This window comes from Lycium ferocissimum, chromosome 12, assembly GCF_029784015.1.
Source record: "Lycium ferocissimum isolate CSIRO_LF1 chromosome 12, AGI_CSIRO_Lferr_CH_V1, whole genome shotgun sequence".
Taxonomy (NCBI): domain Eukaryota; kingdom Viridiplantae; phylum Streptophyta; class Magnoliopsida; order Solanales; family Solanaceae; genus Lycium; species Lycium ferocissimum.
Genome location: NC_081353.1, coordinates 48173519 through 48198419, shown reverse-complemented (window position 1 = coordinate 48198419; position 24901 = coordinate 48173519). Strand labels below are relative to the sequence as shown.

The 24901-nt window shown below is 32.2% G+C and overlaps 4 protein-coding genes across 5 annotated transcripts; 3 read left to right on the top strand and 1 right to left on the bottom strand.

Moving 5' to 3' along the window:
* Positions 1-147: 147 nt before the first annotated feature.
* Positions 148-5374, top strand: LOC132041095 (uncharacterized). Of its 2 annotated transcripts, XM_059431871.1 has the most exons (4): positions 148-341; positions 2883-3035; positions 3526-3687; positions 4502-5374. In XM_059431871.1, the coding sequence occupies exons 3-4, from the start codon at positions 3546-3548 to the stop codon at positions 5257-5259; spliced, it is 900 nt and encodes a 299-aa protein (XP_059287854.1). In that variant the 5' UTR covers positions 148-341; positions 2883-3035; positions 3526-3545; the 3' UTR covers positions 5260-5374. The 2 variants fall into 2 exon arrangements, with proteins under 2 accessions (XP_059287854.1, XP_059287853.1); XM_059431870.1 differs by lacking the exons at positions 148-341; positions 2883-3035 and having other exon boundaries at positions 3045-3687.
* LOC132041094 (protein BYPASS1-LIKE-like) lies at positions 259-2589 on the top strand. Its single transcript, XM_059431869.1, has one exon. The coding sequence runs from the start codon at positions 858-860 to the stop codon at positions 1974-1976; it is 1119 nt and encodes a 372-aa protein (XP_059287852.1). The 5' UTR covers positions 259-857; the 3' UTR covers positions 1977-2589.
* A 1134-nt stretch (positions 5375-6508) lies between the features above and the next one.
* LOC132040054 (uncharacterized) lies at positions 6509-9355 on the bottom strand. Its single transcript, XM_059430666.1, has 4 exons — positions 8906-9355; positions 8683-8798; positions 7820-8161; positions 6509-6778 (listed from the first exon to the last, which is right to left on the bottom strand). Exons 1-4 carry the CDS (start codon positions 9042-9044, stop codon positions 6716-6718), a joined length of 660 nt encoding a protein of 219 aa, XP_059286649.1. The 5' UTR covers positions 9045-9355; the 3' UTR covers positions 6509-6715.
* A 12511-nt stretch (positions 9356-21866) lies between these two features.
* Positions 21867-23043, top strand: LOC132040677 (UPF0496 protein At1g20180-like). The gene has a single exon (XM_059431334.1). It carries the CDS (start codon positions 21869-21871, stop codon positions 22922-22924), a length of 1056 nt encoding a protein of 351 aa, XP_059287317.1. The 5' UTR covers positions 21867-21868; the 3' UTR covers positions 22925-23043.
* The last annotated feature ends 1858 nt before the right edge of the window (positions 23044-24901 follow it).

Sequence of the window (24901 nt, the reverse complement as noted above, 5' to 3'; positions counted from 1 at the left end):
GCCTTCGAAGCACAATCCGTGCCAAAAAAAGAAAAAAGAAAAAGAGGCCTAGAACAGTTTGATTAATCCTTAATTTAAACAAATTTAGGTTCGAATTATTAGCATTTAGATTAACGTTAAAGTGGTTACGTTTTCGACAGTGGCACCAAACTCTCTTTCACACCCTTTTATTTCTCAACAAACAAATGTACGCGGTCCAAATCGAGCACAATATAAGCCCCCTTTTTTAGGGTTCCAAAAAAACATCCTTACCCTTTGTCTTTTGATACTTTTCTCTTTCCTTGTCTACTCAATTCTTCAAATTACATCACTCCTTTACTCTCATTTTAGTGAAATTAAAGGTAAAGTTCATTTTAGGGGGTACTTGAAATTTGTTGAATTAATCATTTCCAACAATTCTTGATCATATTTAGGTTGCTCTAGTGAAGAATTATTGTGGGGTTGTCACTAATTTTCATTTCAAAGTTTCTATTTCCATTTGTCTATGTAATTTGATCATTTCCATCAATTCTTGATCATATTTAAGTTGTTCTAGTGAAGAGTTTATGTGGGGTTGTCACTAATTTTCATTTCAAAGTTTCTATTTTTATCTTGGATTATTCCATTTTGCATATGTAATTTGGAGTTTCAGCTTGAAAAATTGATCTTTCTTTGATCATTTCCACAATTCCAAGTTCAATTAAGCTTTTTTTCCATCTGGGATTTGGAAATTTGATATAAATATCCAGTTTTTTTTCACTACTTATCTGTCTGTCCAAACAGCAATTTTTATTTGTGGGGTTTCCTTTTTGAGACCTTTTGGGTTGAATTTCAAGATTTCTGGGGGCTATTTTGATTGTTTAATGTAAAATCAAGAAATGCCAGCTACAGATTATCAAGGAGCATCTGCATCATTTTCAACTTTTGGGCGATCCATTCTAAGCATACGTACTCGTGATCAAGTACATTCGATGGAATCTGTAAGCACTAGCCAAGAACTCGAACTCGAAGCTTTTCAAAAACAAGTAGCTGAGGGTTTCAATGATTTAGCATCTGCAGATAATGATCAAATCCTTTCAATTCCATGGATTCACAAATTATTAGATGTTTTCCTTTCTTGCCAGGAACAGTTTAGGGCCATTGTGTTTAAGCATAATAAAGGGTCCTTCAATAAGTCCCCCGCGGATCGTTATGTGATTGAATATTTCGAAAGGAGTGTGAAAGCTTTAGATGTTTGTAATGCGATACGAGATGGGATTGAGTTGATAAGGCAATGGCAGAAGCAGTTGGAGATTGTTTATTACGCGTTAAACAATCAGAGGAGTATTGGGGAAGGGCAAATTCGTCGTTCCATGAAAGCTTTGATTGATTTAGCAATCGGAATGCTTGATGAAAAAGAGAGTAATTCAAGTTATGCTCATAGAAACCGGTCATTCGGACGAAACAATGCCCAGAAGGATCAGAATTCGTTGGGCCAATTTCGATCGTTGTCGTGGAGTGTATCGCGGAATTGGTCTGCTGCTAAGCAACTTCAAGCGATTGGTCAAAACTTAAATGCTCCGAAAAGTAACGAAATTATTGCCACCAATGGATTAGCTGTGGCCGTTTTTACAATGAGCTATGTGCTTTATTTCGTAATGTGGGCCCTTGTGGCTGCGATTCCGTGCCAAGACCGTGGGCTTCAGACGCATTTCCATGTTACTAGGCAATTCATTTGGGCTGCTCCGGTTCTCTCCCTTCACGAGAGGATTTTGGAGGAGTCAAGGAAGAGGGACCGTAGAAGTGCTTGTGGATTGTTGAGGGAGATCAGTAAGATTGAGAAATGTGCTCGCCACATGAATGAATTGACCGATACCATTCATTTTCCCCTTTCGGAGGAAAAGGAAGGGGAAGTTAAGCAAAGAGTTCATGAGCTTGGGCTAGTTTACTATTCTCTAAAAGACGGATTGGGCCCTTTGGAGCGTCAAGTAAGAGAAGTGTTTCATAGGATTGTTTGAAGCAGAACTGAAGGGCTCGACTCTATTGGATGAGGGATTCATGAGTGACACAGGTAACTACGCGACGGGGTATTGTAAGTGGCATGGTAGAGTGGTTCTGCCGCCACGATCCACTAAGATTCAACCCTTTGTCGCTCCGATTAGTAAAGGAAGAAAAGGATTTCATTTAGAGTTGTAGTAGTTGAGTGTGTGTGTGTCTGCAACCATTGTTAGAAGAGCAGATTATGCTCTCAATTTCCCCTTGTTTTCTTTTCTTTCTGTTTGCCCTTTTTTAGATGAGAAGAAAAGAGGAGGATTAAATGGTGCAATGTCCCAAAATAGTTTGATGAGGTAAAAAGTCATGTATTTATTACTATTTATTATGTAAAGAATGCAACATAGTGGGATCTCTGGTCCATATTGTTGTGGTGTTCATCTTGTTTAGGATTGTATTCGAGTTACTCAGTTTTCTTTTTCCTCTGCTGAGTTTCTTTTCAACATTTTGTTTATGATGCTGTAATTGGTGATTAATATGTATTTCAGTGAAGCTCTTGCATTCTTAATTTAGCTTCTGTCATTGAATAATTGTTGTATTTTGAGCAATATCTCCAAATAATTTTCACATGGTTTCTGATCTTTCATTGCACAAGTCTGTTCTCTTTACATTAACATTCCATAGCTTACTATTTTCTCCTATTGGATGGGATAACACTTTCCTTTTTGGTTCTCATTTTCTGCTAACTCAAAAATTACCCTTTCAAATTCCAGGATAGTGTTTTTTTTTTCTGACATGGTGCTGGCTTTGTCATTGACCGTCTCTCCGGTCCATAACAGAACTTAGTTAATGACTTATTCAAAGGTTTTCTTGACCAATGACTATCTGAAGAAGTGTTCCTGTTTTCTACTTGAAATTTTCTGATCTTTCAGGTTAGGAGTATTAAACAATTCTCATCATGTGAGTTAAAAGGTGGTTGTGGTCTCAAGATTTTGGTCAAAGCTCTGGCTTTCTTGTTGACCGAGTCAAAGGTTTCGATAATGGTGGCCACAAAGTTAATTCTAGTCAAGGAAACACATCTTCAGGTAATGACTAATTTCACTAATTTGCTTGCATGTTCGTGCTTTCCCTTTCTTTGCTTATTTATTTCACAGGATATATTATTATATTTACTAAGGTTTTGTATGTTTTTTCCTCGAGCCACATCTCAATCTCAGCTGGTATGGTTTATTAAAGATGTCCTTTTTGGTTTCATTATTGTGAACAAACAACAGGTTAAATACATTGATAGTGTAAAAATCCTATACACTGTAGGTGCATATAAGTTAAATCCAGCAATCTACTCATCATTTTAAATTTAACAAATATATTCATGTCTTTGGAATCAAAGGAAAAATCCTCAGTTTGAAGGGGAACTTGGACAAAACTTTGTAAACAAACTTTCATCCATCATGGCTTAAGAATCGAAGTATAATTGGTTATGAAGCAATGGATATGTGCTTCTCTCTCATTTTTAGCATTTGCTTTTAATTATTCTTTGAGTTTAAATCCCTATTTATACATTGCTCAATCAAGGTTTCCCCAAATAACCGAAAATGGATATGGAATTCAAATTAGCAAGAGTTGCAGATGAATTCACCTCTAATGAATTCCTTCAGTTTGGGAAAGATCGAGCTGGCCTTTTTTTCCAGTCTGCAGAAACAAACACTATGTTCATCCTTACTGCTCATTTGAAAGGTTATCTTTATTATGTTTGATATGAAGGAAGTTATTTTCAGGAAATACTTTCTATGAGAAGGTCAATTACCCAAACGGTCTATGTTTGATATGAAGGAAGTTATTTTCAGGAAATACTTTCTATGAGAAAGTCAATTACCAGGTGTTTGGTTAAGGGTTCGGCCGAACTCATTAGCGTTTGCTCAACTACTGTATTTTTGTTACGAATTCATTAAATATTTACACGTATTAAATTTAGAACTCAGCTATTTGCCCCGGAAGTCGTCCTTCTAAACTCCAGAGCCCATAAAGTTGAAATCCCAGCTCTGCTTCTAGGTTACTGTCATAATTTATAAGGGAGAAAATGACTTCTTCACTTATGAGCGGAAGTCATTTTCCTTATAAGAATTTGAACTTTTAACTTTATATTACTTGCTCCAACTAACACCGAGACATTATTATTAATCTTTAGTACTCAAAATTTTTATGATAGATCAAACACTGTGAAAAGTTACCATTCTTTAAAAAAAAAAAAAAGGGAAGAAACACTGAAAAATATTTTTAAGGAGAACATGACTGTTGTCATACCGAATACACTCAGATAAACGTCTCTTCATTGATTCCTCCTTACTATTATTATTGAGTATTATTTATGGGAGACATTGGTTATTTTAATTTGTCTATCGGAAACCTCTCTACCTCTCACAAGGTAGGGGTAAGGCCTGCGTACACCTTACCTTCCCAAACCCCACTTGTGGGATCACATTGGGTATGTTGTTGTTGTTGTTGTTGTATTGTTTATTTTAATTTGATTGTGGAAATTATACTTGTGTAGGTTACACGCGAGAAAACATAAAGATCAATATTGATGAGGAGGGGAATAAAATGGTGATAACATGTGAGAAGCAGGTCCAAGAAACTGTAAAGGTGGGGGGGACAGTGATCGAGAAAGATGTAGAAATTAGAAAATTTACAAAGGCTTTCAAGATTCCAGATGGGGTAATCTTGGATAAAATTGAAACTAATTTCAATAAGGAAGCCTCCATTCTGACTATTACAATGCCAAAGAGAGTGGAGGGGATTCTTGGAACTGGAATTCAAGAAGTGAAGGAGCCAGAAAATCTGCCTTTTAGAGTTGATGAAATTCCTAGAAAAGCGACATTTCATGAAGACAAAGGAGCAGAATTCTCATCAGCTGGTTCAGAATCTGCATATCGAAAAGGAGAAGCGAGTCAAGAAACAGAAATGCAGCCGGGTTTTCCATCAAATATCCAAAAATCTCATGCAGAAGTCAAAAAACCTGGTGCTCAAGATGAAGTTCCTCAAAGGGAAACCGAAAAGCCAAAAGCAGAACCAAAAAGCCAAAAAATTGAAGATATGGGGGATGGTAAACTTGAATGTACAAATTTGAAAGATGATAAAATTTGTGAAAAAGCAAATGGGATTGAAGAAGAAAAGGAGGACAAGTTACCTGAGAGGAGGAGCAAGATATGTGTTCCTGTAATTGCTGGCTCAGCTGTAATTTTATCTCTAGTTGTCTTTGGGATTTATTTCATGAGAAATAAGAAGCAACCTGGAAAAAGAAAAGAATAGGACAAAGAACATTGTATGCACACATGTAACTTTCAAAACCTTCTTCTGTTCTTTTACTAATTTTTATTTTATTGTGAAGGAAAAAAAGAGTATGTTGTTCAACTTTTGAGGATTATTTAATGTTTGTAGTCGAGCCTAGAAACCAGTTTGAGTATCTGAAATGATAAGAAAATGAATTTGGGTATAGCTGAATCCACAAAATTAGCCTTTTGAGTGAGGTTTGTCCAAAGATTATATGAGAGACTTGTTCCCAATCAATGTAGGGACGTTTCCTCATGCTCATGCCTAGACAACGACAGCTTTGATAATATAAATAGTCTTAACATTGGGAACACAAACACAGAAATGAGTCAAGTTGTGATCCGTGATAAGAATTAAGGAATAGATCTTAGGTTAACTCAACTTTAAAGGTTAGCTCATGAGATTAGTGTTTAATCGAGAGCATAGTGTTAATTACACAGGAGGTTATTGAACTTATAGTATTATCGCAGGAAGAAGAAAATAGAGAAAATTGCTAATTCCACCCAAGTCATAGTCGGATGCCCACTTGATCCATTTCAAATCCAGCCTGAGGTCTTTGAGCAGTTATCAAACTACTTTTTTCAAACCATTAAATCAGTCAACTTTCACTATTTTTCATAAAAGTCAGCTTGATTGATCACTCAACTTCCACTATAAGTTCAATGACCATTGGTAAATATGAAGTTATATTATTATATCTAGTTTCAATTCCAGCCCAATCCATTCATAAATTGATTACTTTGTGATCGATAATTAGCAAAACAAACAACCTATTAAGGATGAAATATCGATGTTGCAGCATTTCTCTTAATAGGGAAACCTGGACTTAATTCTCTTTATAGAAAGAACAATCATAACCTTAAAAGCCCTTATCACTAAATGATTATGATACAACAACAACAACATACCCAGTAACTAAATGATTATGATGATGATGTCAATCTCTAACCCTTTAGTACTATGTAGGGAAAAAAAAAAAGAAGATTAATAATAAGTTATCCACATTTACAATTAACCACTGTAATTATATTGATTCTATCAGCTGCAATATATAGCCTCTAAAGTTTTGTATTAAATAGGAATTCAATAAAATTCTCATCCAGAAAGAAATGGAACAAATAAAGAAACTAAAAAGGCAAAAAGACTCGAATAAAGTTAAAAAAGGAGAATGCAAAAATGACTGCATGCCAAGACTAAAGAGAGAAGACAGAAAGAAATGATTCAAAAGTAGGGTCAAAGATAGTACTAATATAACACAAAATACTGTTAATACAGTACTTAAACATGGTATTAATCATCATTAGCACCACTTTAAAGCTATTTTAAATTCAAAGCTACAGTTCCTGGCGCACGTTAGCTCCACTCAGTAGTGCAATTTCTCTTCTTTACATGTACTGAATTGCAAATATCTCTTACTTTCTCTCACTTGGCCTGTTTAAAACAGCATCAAGAAAATTGCACAGCACAAGAAGCTTTGAATTGTTACAAAACTCAGCACCTACATTTAAAAATTCGAAGACCAAAAATTAACCAAATAAATAAATAAAAATGACAAATTAAAAGAAAACTATGAATCTAATCAACAACACTATCATCAGTCTCCATATAGTATACTATTAGTTAAAGTTTCCTTCTTTCATTTTATCAATCAATCTGCAATCGATAGTTCTCTATTCTTTGTTAAAAAAAATAAAAAAAATAATAATAACACTCTATCAATTTTAATTATGTGATATAGTTTGACTTGACATGAAATTTAACAAAGAAACATTGTTGAAACTTATCTTGAAAACATGTCATTATATTTGAGTGATGGCAAAAGCTTAATATGAAAAGTTTAAAGTCAAAGTATTTCTAAATATAATAATATATCTTTCTTTTATGAATGAATTGCTAAAAAATAATGTCACATAAATTGAAATAGGAAGAGTGGTAATTCTTTAAAGAAAGAAACAAAAGACTTTTGTTTCCATTCCCCCCACACCGCCCAAATGACAAATTCTTAGAAGCGACTCAAGTTAATAAATAGCCAATATTAAAGTTACCGGTTCAAGCTAAGGAGTATTTCAAGTTTTCATTTATAAAGCTGTAAGAAAAATTTAAGTGAAATTTATGTCCAAATTTGAAATATATGTATTTTTTCAAATTTCAACGAAATCATATACAAACTCCTAGTTTAGATTTATGATTCTGTGTTCCAAAAAAACAAAAAATCCAGTCATAAAGTAGAGAAGGTGACTTATGGAGTACAAATATATTCCATACAAAAAAAAAATCATAAAAAATTTCAATATTAATAGGAGTAATAATGTAAGCAAATCAAATACTTAATATTTTAATTAAAAAAAAATTAATCTTAAAGATTGATAATACGGTCAAACTTCTTTATAATGGGGTTGTTTATTCGGATATTGAATGTTATTTAGTGAAATAATATGAAAGTCCGCACCAGAAAAAACCTTAACCGATATAGTGAAATGTTATAATAGAAAATGACTGTTATGGAGAAGTCCGACTCTAATATCTTATAAGTAATTACCTGTATATCATGGTGACCAGAAGTAGGGAAATGGTGAACAGTAGCAGAATCTACTTCCCCAGTAGGCAAAGGAACTGCTGGATTACTCTTTATGAATGGTATATCATACCCCACCATTGGGCTATTTGCAGGAGAAATTGTTTCTCTCGGCTGTAACGGCCACGTGTACGCCGGAAAAGATGACACGTAGCAGGATATCAATGGTGGAGCTGCCACCGGTGATATTTCCGGAGATAAAAATTGTTCTTTTACCTTAATGGCTAGTTTTTGGCCATGTAAACATGATGTATTAGTGCCATTGTTGAATGAGAAGTAAAAGAAACCAGGCCTTGATGGGTGCCACTGCATGCATTTTTCAAGAAAGTTCATCAGAAAAAAGAAAGAACAAGGGATAATTATGCTCAATTATCTACTTTAACCATTGTTGTAGCTCGTCATATGCATGTATTTATGCCCCCTTATCCGTATCTAGCTACTGACTATGGTACGTAACTGTCATTGTTCACACATTACATGTGGATTTCTCATAGTTGGCGTTGCTGCCATGCAGCATCTTTATGGTAAGAGATTATGATCCAACTATACCGTTAGATCGTGTCCTTTGGACCTCCCAAGAAGATAATAGCCGGTAAATGTATATGTTCTGTATATTAAGTGGAAATATACATATAATATATATCCATTGTATACATCATATACGTATAATAAACATAATTAATGTATATGTTTTGTATATTTAGACTAGTGCCCATAATCAATTTTGGCCGACGGATCAAAAATTAAATCTTTAGACCCATTTTAAAGATTATGTTAGAATCTTGAAATTATGAAAAATGGGGTGTCTCCAAGAAACTTGAACTTACAGTGTAGGATTTGGAGTTGGATTTGGTAAGAAGTGTAGCTTCAGTGAAATTGCACAAAGTAAAGGCATTCTGGTTCTGGAAAATGTAGAGATTGTACTGATACTTATGCTGGAAAACTGAGAATCAAAATCAAACAAATAAAATGGGTCATCAAATTTCAATGCAATACTTCTTTAAGTCTAATGAAGCTACAGCAGAATATGGTTAGCATTGCAAGACTTACTGATGGTATCCCCAATTTGTACAGTTGAGTTTTTCCATTCTGAAACTCCATCAACCACTAAAGTTGCTGATTGAGAAACCTGAAAGACTATACTTTCAAGAATAAAGAAAATAAACCAAAACATGGAGAAAACTCCCATAAAGCTTGTGCTAATTTTGTTTGTCTTAGTGACGAAAGAAAGAAAGAAAGAAAGAAAACGGATGAAAGAGCTAATTAGAGTTAGCTTTAGTAATTACTCCCTCTGTCCCATAATAAGTGTCGTCTTAGCTAAAAATTTATCTCCTAATAAGTGTCATTTTAGGAAATCAAGACATAAATTTGCCAATTTTTTCAAACTATACCTTTAAATAAAAACTTACAAGTTAAAGAAACATCTAATTGAAAAAATCACATAATAACTTGGTATTGTTGGATTTCTTGCGCATGCTCTACTCAAAGAGGAAAAAGTAATTTTTTTTTTATTATACAGGATAATTTAATAACTTTCACATTACATTATTGATTTCTTAATATGCATATTTTTAACTAAAATGTCACTTATTATGAAACGGACGGAGTATAGTTTCAGCAAAATGCATTCCAATAAAATGAAGAGAAAAAGAAAGTGTGCTACAGAAAAGTGTGCTCGTGCTATACAGAGAGAGAAGGATGGAGAATTTGGGAATTGGGAACAAGGTGGTAAAAGAGATTGTCAGGCTTGTCATGGGAACAATTTAAAATGGCGGACAGAGATGGATCAACTATACATGGATAATAATGATGACATACTTACACAGTGATTGATACAATATGAGATAGCCAATACTCTCTCCGTCACAATATAAGGTGTCGTTTGCCATAAAAATTATTCATTTTTTTTTTTTTGGAATTTTTTTCACTTTTGGGTGTTTGGCCATAAATATTCCGTATACAACTTGAAGTTGTATTCCGAAATACCAAAAACTCAAAAAACTTATTTTCCAAAAAATTTTCACTTTTTTCACTTTTTACAACTACATTTCACTAAAAACTACAATTTCAAAAACTACGAAATTTTCAAAAAAAAAAAGTGAATTTATTTTTGGTATCTATGGCCAAACGCCTACTAAGTGTCTTAATTTTTTTTTTAATCTGTCCCAAAAAGAATGTCTCTTTCTATATTTAATAATTTTTTTAAATTTTAAAATTTTACATGACAAGTTTAAAACCATAAGATTTAAAAGACTACACACATTTTTAATTTAAGATCACAAAATTCAAAACTATACATTTATTTTTAAATTTTGTGTTCAATATTAAGACACTTAAATTTAGACAAGAGAGTACAAAATGTGGGAGAAGAAAGAAAATCAGTTTGCTAGTTCTACACGATGCGTCTAGTAAGCTTTTATCAACAAAAAAAGAAAATAATTCACTATAGGGCTACCTTATCATTTTAATCCTTAAAGCTGACTGTTTATCCTGCAACCACTAAAATACTCATTACTTACCATTGTCTTTTCGGTTTAAAATCTAAAACAACTTTTCCTTTTTTGAAAAAAAAAAAAAAAAAAAAAAAGGCCAACTAAAAGACCTTAACTGCAAGTGTTTTGGTGATCACCTTGTTCTAGCCTATCTTAAAATTGGTATTTTGTATGAATTATCATTTAAAGTATTGCTTCCGTTGGACCTTTTATGTTGGGATATGGATCAAATAGCAACTATCTCTTTTTTAAAAGGAAAAATTATGTGTTATAGCTACTTTTAGTACATAATTAGTGATATTAATTACTTTTTGTTTTAATTACTAATAATAATTAAATATTTTTTCAATTTAACTAATATAGCTACACAGTAACTTTCAGTTACTGGTGCACAAATACACTTAAAATTGAGCACCCCCTATATGGTAATGGTAACAATATTAATCACTTAATATACATTACCATTCTCTCTCCTTTTTAATAAATTTTTGACTTTGTCCATTCTCACTCGCTACCCATTTCAGATTTTTCATTTCTCAAATCCCTAAAAAATTCTCTCTCCTTCTATCGACCACCACCTCCACGGGTGGCGGCCACCCCTCTCTCAAATTTTTTTTGTTTTCCATGATTTCAAGCTTTGTGGACAAATTAAACATAAGAAGGCAATTAACCTTTCCATTTTCTTTTTTATGTGAATGATGTTCCAACTAGAATGATCATTCATTATGACTGTGGGCTTATCTCCCATTGTGGGCAAGTTGTAGCTGTAAATGCCAAGACTTTTGGGCTGTGGACCAGTGACCATAAATTTGGACCGAGTTGCATTTGATCTGTGGCTTGGGTTTTTTTGATGGTCTAGGGTTTTTTAAGATTTTGAGAAGATGAAAAATATATGTATTTGTGTATGTTCTCTGATATATCTATCAATTGTTGTGGTTGTTGGTGTATTTATGTAAGTTTTTCTATATTTCTGTGTATTTTGTTCAAATTAATAGATATCTAGTTTTAAATACATGAGTGACGAAAATACATTGTAAGTTTTCTATATATTTGTGTATTTTGTTCAAATTAATCCATCAAATACATGTGTGATGCAAATTGTTACTCACACAAATACATGAGATTTAATATAAAAATACATGGGTTTGATTGGTAACTTCAAATACATTGGTTATACTATCAAATACATGTGTAAATCAAAACGAAATCAATATTGAAAACTTCAAATACATTACCGCTAAAATACATAGGTGATGCAAATTGTTACTCACACAAATACATGAGATTTAATATAAAATACACGGGGTTTGATTGAAAACTTCAATACATTGGTTATGCTATCAAATACATTGGTAAATCAAGAACGAAATCAATATTGAAAACTTCAAATATATTGGCTGTTGAATGTTTTTAAATTTTGAATTTTGAATTTTTTATGTTTGAATGTTGAAGATTGGATGGAGGAATAGAAAATGGTTATGGAAACGTAATCTAAAATCTAATTTTGTGGAAGGGTATGGTAAAAAATACCAATTAATAGCTAATGAATTGATCCCACCGTTGTGGCCTTAAATCAAGGGATATGTTTTATTTTTTACTTTGTTACTATGTATTTATAACTTATAAGCATCAAATACATCCGAAAAAATACCTTAAGTTGGGAAAACATAGCTACAAAATGATAATTTTTAAAAGGTAGTTATAAATGATAGAAAACTACCAAAAGGTTGTCATTTTGTTAATTTTACCTTTTTAAAATTCAATTCACACGAATCAATAGAAAAGCCAAATCACAAATTCCTTATGGTACACTAGATCCAGCTCGGTTATTAATAGATTTGTTATTTTTTGAAATATCTCTTGTGATTTAAAATCGTAGTATAACGTGTATCTTACCCTGATTCTTTAACAAAATAGATAAAATAAATCAAAAAATGAATTTTTATTCAAGAATGAAATCTTATAGACATGTCAATATTCAGTTCATCTTTCAAATCTGATGAAGTATGATGAATTGAGACGATATTGTAAATACATAATTATCTTAAGTATATTAATCATATCTTTATTTTTCAATTACCGGGAAGGGACAAAAGAATGATCTTATGACTATACATTTTCCACTACCGACCTCTACTGATCTCCTCACCAATGTTAAGAAAACACCAAAAGACACATACCTACACTTACCCCTCTTAAGTATTCTTTTTTCAGTCTCTGCCTACTATTTATTTGCTTTTCACACTCCACATAGCTTTCTTAACGGTGGTACAAAACATGGACATGTCGACTGGAATGGATTCGCTTGAGTCGCAGGATCCCTAACTTAGTAAAATTCTAAATAGTTTTTGCCTTTCTTGTAAATTGTTTTCAAACCCCAAATCGAAATATGAAATAGGTTTCTTCTTCTCTTGGATGGTGATTAGGATCTTTGGTGGTGGTTATGGTGGTTTTGTGGTGGTGGAAAATGAACGTATATTCCATGTATCTCACCATATATATGGTGTATGTTTACTGCATATCCTACGTATCGCTGTATATACAGTGACATACATACGATATACACGTACATATAATCATATTACATGTTTGTGTATTATTGTATATAATGTGTTTATCAGTGTATGTCATACGCATGCCAATGTATATATTGACATACAATAATATATAATGATATACAAGTGCACATGGAGAGAAGAAACAGGGAGCAGAACAACGACGGCTAGCGCTTGTGGGAAGAGAAAAGAGGAAGAAATATCCGAAGTTGGCAAGCAAGGTCAAACTTCAAGTGTAAATGTTCAATGTTTGGCCTTGACAAGACCGTACTTCATGCAAAAAAATCTGAAGTTTGATTCATATATGAATTTTTGCAACTTCAGTCTCGTATGTCTGAAGTGATTACAAAGTGGTATATTTGCAAAAGAGAAATTCAACTTCAAGTACAACTTAAATGACAGGTTCAAAATCGCGTATTTGTGCACTAAGGCCACTACTTGTGATGCCAAATGAACTTTTTTGGCGCGGATGCCCTTTATTTTGGGTGGTCTTTAATTTTTGCCCTTCAAATTGGTGGTCTTTAAATTTTACCCCTCACCTAATACCCCACGGTTGTGGGTTCGAACCCCAGCTCAGTTAAAAAAAAAAAATCGCAAGGCAGAATTTTGCAAAGTTTGCCCAGCAAAATTCTGCCTTAAGGCAAAATTTGGGCTGCACAGGCAGAATTTTTGCCTTAAGGCAGAATTTGCATGGGCAGAAATTCTGCCTGTGCAGGCCAAATTCTGCTTGAATGGCAGAATTTAAAGACCACCATTTTGGGGGTTAAAAATTAAAGACCACCCCAGCTAAGGGAAATCTTGCAAATTGCCCCCAAATGAATCCTTAATGGATGGAGCCCACTGGATTGCCTACTGGCCCAGAAAGCAGCAGTGGACCAAAATTGCACTGGGTTTGATAAGGGTCATTTACACTTTTGTTCCTATTTTGCACTGGTCTTTAATTTTTGTCCTTCAAATCAGCTAGTCTTTAATTTTGCCTTTCAAAATCGAATTTATGACTAGCGGGGCATAACTTGTGAGATATTTTGAAGGGAAAATATAAAAAAACTTAAGCCACACTAGGCATAAGTTCGATTTTGAAGGGAAAAAATTAAAGATCAACTCATTTGAAAGCAAAAATTAAAGACCCATCCATTTGAAGGGAAAACCGTGCAATTCCTTCTTTGTATGATATAGTATTTCCTTTAGGGAAAACTACGTATATATACATGTTAAGGAGAAATATTTACGAAACGTAACGATAGTTTTCCTTATTTACAAAACATAACGATATATTACAAAACATGACGGATTTTCATATATTTTTCGTTTTTTTATTTTTTTTCCAGAAAATATATATATTTTTTATAAAAAAATATTTTTTTAAAAAAAAAATATTTTTATTTTTTAAAAAAATAATTTTTATATATATTTTTTAAATATTAATTTTTTTTTTTTTTTGCTCAATGGCTTAAAAAATTACCTCATATTTCTATGTATGAAAGTTGTATGAAATGTGTATGTGTGAGCAAAATTTTTAATATAATTTTCATATACAAAATTTTGAGCGAAAACTTTAAGCCTTGAATATTGTATGAAAATTGTTACAATGTTGTTGTAGTTGTATTAATTTTCCGAAACCTAATATGAAATTTATATACAAACAATGTGAATGAAATTCTAAGTCTTGAGGAAGATATACACATTTCATACCACATTCTCATGCATAAAATTTTAAGCATAATGTTTAAGCCTTGATCAAGATATACAAATTTCATACGTTCTTCATACATAAAATTTGAGCGAACTTTTTAAGCCTTGAGCAAGATATACACATTTCATACACAAAAATTTGAGCGATTATTTTAAGTCTTGAATGTTGTATCAAAGTTATAGACAATGTTGTTGTAGTTGTATTAATTTTACGAAATCTAACATGAACTTTATACATGAAAATGTGAGCGAAATTTTAAGACATGAGCAAGATACAAATTTCATATTGTTTTCATACACACAATTTTGAGTGGATTTTTTAAGCCTTGAACGAGATATACACATTTCATACATTTTTCATACACTAACTTTTGAGCAAACTTTTTAAGTCTTGAGCGAGATATACACATTTCATACAACTTTCATATATAAGTTTTTGAGCAAAAAAAAAATATATTAATTTTTTAAAAAAATAAAAATAAATTTAAAAAAAATATTTTTTTTTTAAAAAATAAAAAATATTTTTTAAAAAAATGATTTTTAAAAAATAAAAAATAATTTAATTTTTTTTTTTTTTTAAGTATAAAGCATGTTTTGTATAGGATTTGTAATGTTGCGTTTTGTAAATATAAAACTATCGTCACGTTTCGTAAATATTTCTCCTTAAGATGTATATATATGTCAAAGACCCTATGTATCAGAACTCACAATTTATGATCCAACTTTGACATGATCCTTGGATTTTTTGGGCTTATCATTGTGACTTGATCACAGATGAAAAAACGTGGGCTTTAGTCATGTTGTGTATGTAGCAGTTCCTTCTTTCCCTGCAAATTTACAATGCTAGTCGCCAGAATGTCAGATAAATTAGGAGTTACTTTTGTAGGTAAAATGTCATACGGCACTAAGCTCTTTAGGAACTAGCGACTCCACATCACATGAATTATTTGTCCGTGAACATTTTGTATTTTGTTATGATGTATATTAATTATTAATCTATTCTCGGTATACGTATTGGATCATGATTATTCTAGATTCACGCCACGTAAGCTTCATTCGGCGAAAGTGCTTTCTACCAAGAATTTTTTCATATCAGGGTCTAACTCGAAATCTCTAGTTAAGGGAAGAGTAACCCCACGGAAGAAATGGTTATTTGGCCATTTACAAACTTTTTTTAGTTTTATAATTTTTTTACAAGATATCTTCATTTTTACACATAAGAGATTTGGAAGAAAAAAACACATAAAAGATATGAAAAAGTCATTTTTGTCTATTCAAATTAAGAAGAGACGGAGATATTTTATTTCCTCATAAACTTTATAGGATGTCTTCGAATTTTGTTTATAGGATTAAGGTCCCACGGGAATTAAGATGACATCCGTTTCCTCAACTTTTCAAGTGGCCTCTTACGTATGTATAAATTTGTCATTTACATGTTCGAAAGAAGGTAGCAGGAAGCTGGAATTGTGCCATTAAGTTATTTATATGGATAACATTTAAAGTTTTTATACTAACTGGTTTAAAGTAACTATTATTCTAGAATATGAATATTTTTTCGATTTAACAATCAAATGTTTATGAGAGAGCTAGTAATACAATTATTTTAAATATGACCTAATTATGCAAATACTATTTACAATCAGGGGCGGATCCACCCTTTAGGGTGGGGGTGGCATGGCACCACCTCGATTAATAAATTTTTTATATAGTTATGTTGTAATTTGCTTAAATTAGGTTAAATATTTGATCCTGTCACCCCAGTCATAAATTAGACAAAGGTGTCACGGCTGATAGACACAAGTATGAATCTATCTTGAACATTTTCCAACTCCCGTTTTCCTTTGCGCTTTTTACTTCCTTTGTACCACTAATTCCCTTTTCGGCCCTCCCAATTTTCTATTTATCTTTTTATTATTTAAATTACCTTTCCTCTTTTCTATTATTTTATCTGTGATCTCTAGCGAGAACATGCAAATAAAAACTTCAAAATCCCTTTAAATTAAGCAATTCTCTTAATCCCAAATCTGTGAGTATCTAAATCGAAAAACTTAGGGTCTCAATGGAAATTTTGGATTGAGATCAACATTCATATTTTTTTATATAATTTCTTTTGTTTATTACTCCCTCCGTCCATGTTTACTCGTCTATATTTGACTTGGGACACTCTTAATAGGCAATAAATGAAATGCGAAATGAATTGAAGTACTTAATAATAAGGGTAAAATAGGTATAAAATGGTAAATTATGTCATAGTTTTTCAAACTATATAACTTACAAGTAAAAGTGGACATATATTTTTAGTATAATGGACAAATAAAAATGGATGCAAGGAGTGTATTATAAAAATTTATGCTATTCTATAATTGTTAAATTCAATTTAAATCACTTTACTACTTAAATTGTGATGGAAAGTAAGCTCTACTTAGAAAAAACATGAAATTTATTATTTATTTTTGAGAACTTGTAGTTTATCTAATTCTACATTTACTTATGGGGTGTATTTACCCATTGAAGAGTTTTTCTATTAATTTTCTTATTTTGATTGGTGCAATTCCCTTATTGAAGATGTTATTTTATTGTGCAAATTCATTTTTTAATATACATAAGAGATGCAAGTCCCTTGGTGAAAATGTTGATTTTACTTTTGTTGTTAATGGGTGTTAATGAGTGTTATTCCTTGTTTAAGATGCTAATTATATACGTTTCTTGATTTTTGAGATGTAATTTTCATATTTACAAATTAAAAAAAATCTTATTAAGTTGACCCGAATAAACTAAAAAGAGAAGGACCCGACCCAAATACACGCTCCTAATAAGATGTAAATTGAAGAAAATTGTGCCACCCATCACCTTCAAATTCTAGATCCGCCTCTATTTACAATATTAGTCAATAGATACTTAACTCATGTTACCAACTAAACATCAAAGCACATAATCACGGAGCTACTTTTGTCCAAAAGAAGTTAATTGACACCAATGAGGCTATGACCTTTTCGTTGAAAAATTATATTGCGTAGATAGAACTATAGGTCAACTATTTTATGTATACACATTATGTTGGATTTTCTTGACTAGTGTGTTTTTTTTTTTTTTTTTTTAACTTATTCGTATGTCTATATTTCTTTATATTTTGAAATATTTTAGTGAAAGTTCTATTGTTCTAATTTCGCCATTCATAGTCGAAAATACTAGTAAAATACATGTCGCTTGGATCGATGGGATAAAAACTTCTGTCAATATCGACATATAGATGAGGTGTAGATATACATGACAACTAGATTCTTAGACGCCACAATTATTAATGCAACTGTTATCAAATACCTAAATTACTTAGACGTTAGTACACGAATAAAGCCTGATTTGTATAGAACTATACTTTTCTTCCTCCTCTTCTTTGGCGTTTTGTTAGGTTATAGAATCCCATGAAGACGTCATTGGTTTTCTTTTTGTTCAAATTGTGTAACAGAAGTAGGAATAATGCAGTTTCATCCGCCGTCATTTTCCATGCAATCTTCCTGTTGGTAACCATTCACGTTCATTACTCTTTTCTTTCTTTACTATTATTATTATTATTATTATTATTATTATTATTATTATTATTTTTAAAAAAGTTTCCCATCCGGTGCGGGCGTCCGGTACTCACATCGGAGCCCAACTAAATTCGAATCATCACGCGTTGCAAGGTCCATTCTGAGGGAAGCGCTCCCAACATGATTCTTTTCATTTTCATGGCTCGAACCTGAGACCTCTACTTAAAGGTGAAGGGACTCTAACCATCCCACCACAACCTATATTGGTACGGTCATTACTCTTTCATCATTACCCTTGAAAATCTTTTATGAATACTTCCCCTTTGTTTCAATTTATGTTGCAGTTTTCGTTATTTGAAATTCAAACTGTGTAAATTTTGATGTACATTTTAAAATATATTTTTTCATCATATATTAATATGAGAAGAATTTCAACTTATACTATTTTTTGTATAGTTTTTGAATATCTAAATTTTAATTTTAAAATATTGCGTTGACATAATCCAATTCAGCTTGCCCTCCAATTTAGCTTCAACTTTAGTCAAATTGACTCTGGGAAAATGAAAAGTACTGCTACATAAATTGAGACGGAAGAATAACTAATTAAGCATCCATCACCAATAACTAACTTTCATTTTACCATTGATTTAAGTTGAACTGCGTGATTATTTCATTTAAAAATATTTATTTTTATTTAATTATATATTTTCCTGCCCCTCACATGCAAATCTGATCTTTTCATAGACGAAATATGTGATTTTTATTTAAGGTGAACGACAAAGAAACTTGAATAAGGACATGTTGAAGACATAGTTACTTGATTAATTTGGTATGAGTGGATAACATTTAAGGAAATTTATTTCAGGAACATTTGTGCTAAGTTTTGTCAAAGCCTACCTAATTCTGTTAAATTTTTATGCTGAGATGCACGTGTCATAACCCTCTTCCTCTAGAGGTGGAGTAGAAGAAGAAGAAACAGAGAAATTAGTAGTAATTAATAGGACGTAGCATGGAAAGCTACTTTGGCAAAACTCATTAAGCATGCGAAATAGATGCCTAAAATGAGGATCGAGAGACAATTTTTCACACCATTAAGCTAAACCGTTAATAACAATATAACTTTCTATAGCAGATTTGGTATGATAATTTTAAAATAAAGTAATAATATGTTATAATCAGTAAAAATTCACTGATAATGTTAACACCAACTTTCAGCAAGAGCGACGTGTACTATGACACTTTAATTTCTTTGCGTAGTGGAAGACAGAGACAGATATGCATGTCATGGAAAGTTCTGTTAAGTGAAGTTGCTTAACAAAATTGTTCTGCCAGCGTAACGTTAAGTAGGTTGGGTGAGGAGGAAGAGGGGTTTTAGTTGATAAAACTTATTCAGATGGAGTGTCTATATCAAATCAATAACTACATAGCATGTGTTTGTCGTACATATACTTTTGTTGATCATGGTTAATTAATACATATATTCACTTTATTTTAATGATGATAACTTGAATTAATTTAGTCTAAATATTCGGTGTGGATAAGTATTTACCGTTTTAGATCCTCCTTCCTGCTCTGTAACATTTTATTACAACTCAATTCCAGCTAATATTTCCTTAAGTTTCTCTAGTCTCTACTCTCTAGCCAATATGTCATATCGATCATGATTGTGCTGGATTTTTGCAACTTGGTCTAAATTCTCTATATCCTTCGTAATTACGAACTAATCATTTTAATTTTAATTAACTACGTAACATCTTTTGATAACCTTATTCTCCTTAATTGTGTTAGAGATTATTACATGCATCCCCTCATCAATTGTACAAGGGGTTATCAAACTTTTCCCGTAAAGTTGCTCTGACTTCTTTCTTTTAGCCTTTCTCAATGTATGTTTCACTCTATTAATTTCCTCTCAATTCAGTTCATCGAGCTACTAACATTGCTTCAGGTCCACTAATAAGCCTATTTATGTTAAATCTTTCTCTACTTCAGACTCACTCCTTGTTGAGTCTCATCTTTCTCTATTGTGAAAAAAATAACCAAAAAAGATAAGAATCAAATACACACTTACGTACACATGAGAAGAGTGTTGTGAAGAATGCTACACTTATTTCTCATCGATTATACAATAGTTTTTTAATAAAGTGGTTTATGATGTTCCTGAAGCTACTATCCAGTAATGTCAACGAAATTCTTTCCGAAACTGTTCCAAATATCAAATAACCAATAAAAGGGCTTCAATAGTTAATTGTCCCAAGTTGCTTAATGTTTTTCAATTTTTTTATGTATCATGATTCATGCACCATTTTGTTCAACTAGCAAACTTGATTCTCATTAGATATGTAAAGCATATACTTTTGTACATAAATCATGCAAAAAAGGCATATAACCGTGAAAATAAAGTTAGAGGAGAGATAAGGGTACCACCTGATATATAGATCATTAGAATCTTTGTCATGCTATAAAGACAATAAATTAAAGCCTCTTTCAAGAAGCCACCTCTTATTAGCCTCAAACTTAGCAAAAATATATGGCACAAACTGTTTTTCTCTCTCCCTTTCTTACCTAGAAAGTGAATGTATGTGTAGAGTTTATCATCACAAAGTGATAACGTACGATACAATCCTTAAAACTATATATCAATCTTATAAGTGGCTTTAAAAGGTTCACAACTCAGCCACACAACCTAGGATTTAATTCTTCTTGGCAGCCCTCTTTCATCATCTTGCATTGCTTCTAAAGTTTTAATCTGATACACACATTTTGGAGTGATCGATCACAAGCTCTTGCTACTATATATTTCAATGGATGGAAGCAACTTCTAAACATTATATATCCATCTAGGATTTTAATTTCTTGAAGAGTTTCAAGATATGGGTGCAGGAGATCACAAAACTTATTGTAAAACCATCAAAGGTAAGTTAAACATATGATTGCTGTTTCTTTTTCGTTATACAATCAGACCTCTCAACAACATCATTTCACTATAATAGTCATGTCTTCTATGGGACCGATCTTTCATGTTATGCTATATTATATGTTCTCTACAACAATATTTTTCTATGGTAGTCAAAAAATATCGGGAAAAATGATGTTGCAGAGAGGTTCGAGTGTATGTTGAAATTACATACTAGTCTCTTTTGAACTTCCATCTATTAAAGGAATTTTCATGAGCTTCTTGAAATAGTTTCATTTGTACTGAATAATTGAGATATGATTAGCTTCTAAAATGGTACTAATTTTTTCAGAAATTGAAAATTAATTAGATGTTCTACCTATTATCTATGTATTTATTTATTTATTTGTTAGTTCGTCGATCTGTTTAATCTTTAGAAACTAAAATTTAGTTATTACCTCTTTTTAGAATTGAGCCCACTGATTTTATGCCTTTTTTTTTTTAAAGGCAAAGAATCTGTGTGGGTTATTTATTACTTTTAAAACTTCAGAAAGAAAAGTACAAGTAAAGAAGGTCAAATTTTACATAATTCTATCACTTGTAAATTACTATGATCAACCTAGGACGTTCAGTATATCCCTATCAATGAAAATAGTTTACTGTCATTTGTTAAAGTAACTAGTCTCTCAGTTTCATTTTATGTGATAACTATTACTTAGTGAGCGAAAGAATTAATCCTTTTTACCACGTTTTTTCATCTCTTAAATATTTTGAATGATCTGCTATTGTAATTTATGCAACTTTTTATGTAGTTTCTAAAAGTGTAAATTTTATTTCCAGACGAGAACATGATGAGAGAGGCACGAAGAAGCCTCAATGTCAATGAAGAGTACCTTGGCGCATTAAGAACAAAATCCTATGGTGATTTTTTCATAAAAGCTAATGAGCTACTTGAAAATAATATTCATAATCAGCCATCATCTCTCAATTCTCAATATACATTATTTTCAGATATACTTCTTGAGCCAGGCCAAGAAACCATAACATCAATTCTTGAATCAACTAATATTTTTCCAAGAAAATATAATCTCAAATCCCTTCTTTCCACTTACTTCAATGTTAGTGCAAAAGCCTCAAAATTCTGTAGCCACCTTCTCAAATCCATCAACCAAGTCCAATCTGACTACAATTTTGTTGAACAAGTCCTTGAATCGGTCGATAACAATTGTTCTTCTCAACAATTTGGTTACCTTGTATTAGAACTAAGAGCATATATTATCCACAACAACCCGTTTTCCGACCTCAAGAAACAAGATTTCACACGAATCAACGATGAATATTCGTCGATTTTGCAACATTTGAGTTCAAAGAGGAAAAAAGTTGCTAGGAAAATAAAATTGATCAAAAGTGTAAATAAGGCTTCAGGGGTATGTGTAACAGCAGCATGTGGACTAGTTGCTGTTGCAGCCGTGGTACTAGCAGCACATACACTAGCTGCACTAGTTATGGGGCCAGCAATATTGACCATTATACCCTTAAAGCCATCGAAGATGAATAAATTTACTAGTCGTCTTCGATTCTTGAAATGTGGATTTCTCAGCAAAATTGGAGCACAACTTGATGTAGCAGCAAAGGGTACGTATATTTTGAACAGGGATTTCGATACAATGAGTAGACTTGTGAATCGATTGCATGATGAGATCGAACATAACAAGGCGATGATACAATTGTGTTTGGATAGAAGGGAAGATAGCATTTCATTGCAAGTGTTGAAGGAGTTGAAGAAGAGTAATGTTGGATTTAGGAAACAAGTGGAGGAGCTTGAAGAACATGTTTATTTGTGTCTTTTAACAATTAATCGAGCAAGAGCTTTGGTGATTAAGGAAATTGGAAAATCTTGTGGGTGAAAAATCTATAGTGATACCCAAGATTAGACTTGTATATATATAATAGTATAAATATATTTCTTTGATTTGTAATTGTAAGTCTCCATGTACTTAATTTGTTGAATTAAAATTGAGATCACTGTTTAATGACTAAAAGAATTTCTTTTAGAGGAATCTCCGTGAGAGATCGATGGAGAGCATCAAGCTGTCATGTTAAGTGAGCAATTAATCTTTGTTTATAGGGTCAAAAATGTTTTTTTGATTATGTGAAATGGAACAAATTTGCATTCCGATAGACCTGATTTTTTACTTGAAACAAGTCTAGATCACTTCTCACTTCCTCAACTTTTATATATAACCTCATCCTAAGTATTTCCCAATTCAAATCACACCTGTTCAATCCAACAAATTGAAATTTTCTTTTTCCTTTTTTCTCTTCTTTTTTGGCTTATGATCTTCTCTGATCGGAGATGAGAATGACTACATTAATTTTTGGATGAAAATATATATTTCAAGCGTGAAATTAGGATTAGAATCTTTAGAATCTCAATCTAATACAAGGACATGGACATCAATCTGTTACCTCTTTATGGGCTCATATGGGCCTAACAGCATCGAATATGTAATGGGTCATAGAGGTGGATCCCAAGTATCATCGGGCAATTTGCAGGATTGTCCTTCGCTGAGGGGGGTCTTTAATTTTTGGCCCCTCAAATCAGTGGTCTTTAAGTTTGCTCTTTGTTTCAAGCCTCTTGGTTCCAGGTTTGAACCCTCGCTCAGTCAAAAATTAAATAAAAAATTCACAAGGCATAAGTTGGGAATCGCAAGACATAAGTTGGGACCAACTTATGCCTTGGGTTTCAAACTCGCCTTAAAAAAAAAAAAAAAAAAATATATATATATATATATATATATATATATATATATATTGCCAGAATTTTGCAAATCTCTGTCTTAAGGCCTAATTTTGGATAAAAGTTTGCCTTAAGTCCAATTTCTGTCTTGCGAATCCTAACTTCTGCCTGCGAATCCCAACTTATGGCTTGTGATTTTTTATTTTTTTTTTTATTTTTATTTTTACGAGTTGAGCTTCGAGCCTCTGCACTCATAAGCGAAGGGCAAATATTAAAGAAAACAAATTTGAGGGACAAAAATTAAAGACCCTCCAGAAGAAGGACAATCTACGCAAAAAAATGAGTATGATACCCATCTAAACTTGAATCCTGATCTAGCCCTCTATCCTTTCTACTAGCCCTAGGCAATTGGTGCCAATAACTCAAGGTATAGCTTTTTTCCTTTCAACAAGAACTTACCCCCCATTCGATGTTTAAATTAAATTCTACTAGTTTGTCATAATTATATTGTATATTAAAGTACAATATGTATTATGATTTAGTCATAAGAATATACATGAAGATATGTATTATATATGCATTTAGTTGCCCTTCAATGTAAACATCAAATGGAGATAAATTTTTATCATTTCAATTTACCTAATTAATTCCTGCATTCATGTATATATTAGAATCTCCAACATGGCATGCGACTGAAGGCAGAGTAGCTGCCATAAAAAGACAATAAGATGTTTAAGTCATTTGGTTAACACAAAGTAATTTTGTATTAAAGAAATGAATATTGGGTCTAGTTCAACCTCAAAAATTAGCTCGGAGGTAAGAATTGTCCAGGGCGCATAAAGGATCTAAATTTTCATCTTGTTGCCGACACCCCCATGCCCACGGCTGAACATCAAAGCGAGGACAATTTGATACGGAGCCCTAACATTTTCAATAATTAGGATGAGTCTGGTTCTGATACCATGTTAAAGAAATGAACATTGGGTCTAACTCAAGCTCAAAAGCTAGCTTAAGAGATGAGAATTGTCCAAGACCATATAAAGAGTATTAATTTCCTCTGCGTTGCCGATGTGGAACTCTTAACACTTGATATGAATATTAAATACATGATAAAGCATATACAATTAGACCTCTCTGTAAGAGT

Coding starts and splice junctions, on each gene's coding strand:
- LOC132040054 (XM_059430666.1), bottom strand. CDS start 9,044: ATGGGAGTTTTCTCCATGTTTTGGTTTATTTTCTTTATTCTTGAAAGT. Junction 8,162..8,682: donor CCAACTCCAAATCCTACACT/GTAAGTTCAAGT, acceptor AAATGCATGCAG/TGGCACCCATCAAGGCCTGG. Junction 6,779..7,819: donor CTGGTCACCATGATATACAG/GTAATTACTTAT, acceptor TTTTAAATGTAG/GTGCTGAGTTTTGTAACAAT.
- LOC132041094 (XM_059431869.1), top strand. CDS start 858: ATGCCAGCTACAGATTATCAAGGAGCATCTGCATCATTTTCAACTTTT.
- LOC132041095 (XM_059431871.1), top strand. CDS start 3,546: ATGGATATGGAATTCAAATTAGCAAGAGTTGCAGATGAATTCACCTCT. Junction 3,688..4,501: donor CCTTACTGCTCATTTGAAAG/GTTATCTTTATT, acceptor ATACTTGTGTAG/GTTACACGCGAGAAAACATA.
- LOC132040677 (XM_059431334.1), top strand. CDS start 21,869: ATGAGAGAGGCACGAAGAAGCCTCAATGTCAATGAAGAGTACCTTGGC.